At 41.1% G+C, this 1,751-nt stretch overlaps 1 protein-coding gene across 1 annotated transcript; it reads right to left on the bottom strand.

Moving 5' to 3' along the window:
* Positions 1 to 304: 304 nt before the first annotated feature.
* Positions 305 to 1,498, bottom strand: LOC145995069 (putative glutamate receptor). The gene has a single exon (XM_083131601.1). It carries the CDS (start codon positions 1,496 to 1,498, stop codon positions 305 to 307), a length of 1,194 nt encoding a protein of 397 aa, XP_082987727.1.
* Positions 1,499 to 1,751: the final 253 nt, after the last annotated feature.

A 1,751-nucleotide genomic window follows, 5' to 3' on the forward strand; every position in this document is an offset into this window, starting at 1 on the left:
AACAGGCATTTGGGGAGAATTGTGTAGACAGACAGCATGCTCCCGAAAGTTGCCAATCCACGTGAAGCATGACCTTCGATACTGGAGTTGAGTAGTGCTTTTCAGGAAAGTTTGCTCGACGCTCCTCAAGCGCCTTATCAAGATTGCCTCGGTGTTCGCAGCATTGCCAACTCATTTTTCGTCGAGAAAATCTTTTTTCTCCTAATTCATTTGCTGTTGATAGTACATGTCAAAACTTCAAATACATTGTCTTTCTTTCGAAACTCCGTAAAAGCTTTTAATATGTAGTGGAAATCAAACGTAATCAGTTAAACGTTCCATATTCCAACCACTCCTTCACTTTCCTCAAATTTGTCATCAATGTACAGTGCAAAATATTTATAATGAAGAGACACAAGCCTATTCCTAGCCCAATACCCAAAAGAAGAAAATTTCCTATCAGGTGGTGAACTGATAGAGGTCTGGTTGGAACAATACTTTGATCAGACTGTGAAAATCTTACTTCGCTCTCCCATTTCGCCATGATGCCCGATTCAGAAAGCTTTCTGACATAGTACTCGAATTTGTCGGTGAACAGGGAGTTCTTTTGCAACAGAATCACTCTGTGGTACGTGAACACCTTTTCCTGAACAATATGAATAAGCACTGTACCATCCTGGTCGGTATAGTTCGACTGCAGAGTGCTCTTGGGAATTATGTTGTTGAGTAAGAAAGCAAAATCTCTTTTTCTGGCAACCCTCTGCAGACCGTGGGGAACCGATGGCTCCTCAATGTAGTTAAGGAAAAGTGTTTCCACGATTGAATCGTTAGAACCACTCAGGATGTTTCTGCCCGGTGCTGGTCCTCCAAATCCGATCCCTGATTCTAGAAGTTTCTTCATTGTGTTTATGTCGGACTCGTAAGAGGGTATCGTTAGGAAGCTCACTAGAGAACAACCATACGCTGCACACATTACGAGGGAATAAATGGTCCATATAACAAACAACACTCTTAGCCTAACTGATTTAGGTTTGAGAGTTACTGAAATTCCTAGACTTAAACCCAATAACTGCAGAAATGGTTTACTTGGAAACAAGTGCCGCTTCCCATGCAACACATGTCTACCAGCGATGAGCATTGCAGTACTGAAGAGTTGCAACAACACAACAGCAATCCAAGTGTAAACATGGTAAGGTAATACAATACTTCTCCAAGGCTTTAATCTTGATGCTTTTGGTACTGCCCATGCTATGTGTTGACACTCTGCTTGGAAGATAAAATCGCAAGCTTTATATCTTTCTAATGTTGGTACAAAAGACCCCAGAGCAGCATCCGCTCTTCCACTCGCAACTTCACCAAATGCACCAAAGTATGTTCCATTTCTATAAAATCCCCATCTGAAACCATCAGGTGGAAGTCTTACGTCGATGGTGAGGTTCATGATTTCTGTCAGTGTAAAAAGTAGCTTACCTTCAGTACCATCCAGAGATTTTCCATTTTCACCATCCAAAATTATCATATTAGGAGGAAAGTTGAATACACAAACGCGAATGAGACACCCATGGAAATTGTCATCTACTCTTAGAGCGTTGGATTGCAAATTACACTCCTCTATCTCGTCGCACTCACTCAATAAAACAACATCTGTTACGTCACTACAATTACTATATGTGTATGGTGGAGATATATAAAACAGAACACTTTGGTTGCATCCTACACCAATCACGACATCATGTAGGTTCATCTGCCTGCTAAGCAGAAACACAAATCTT

Source organism: Lepisma saccharinum, chromosome 11 (genome assembly GCF_977018435.1).
Source record: "Lepisma saccharinum chromosome 11, izLepSacc3.1, whole genome shotgun sequence".
Classification (NCBI taxonomy): domain Eukaryota; kingdom Metazoa; phylum Arthropoda; class Insecta; order Zygentoma; family Lepismatidae; genus Lepisma; species Lepisma saccharinum.

Bases quoted from the DNA above. Each gene is read 5' to 3' on its own strand.
- LOC145995069 (XM_083131601.1), bottom strand. From the start codon at position 1,498: ATGATAATTTTGGATGGTGAAAATGGAAAATCTCTGGATGGTACTGAA.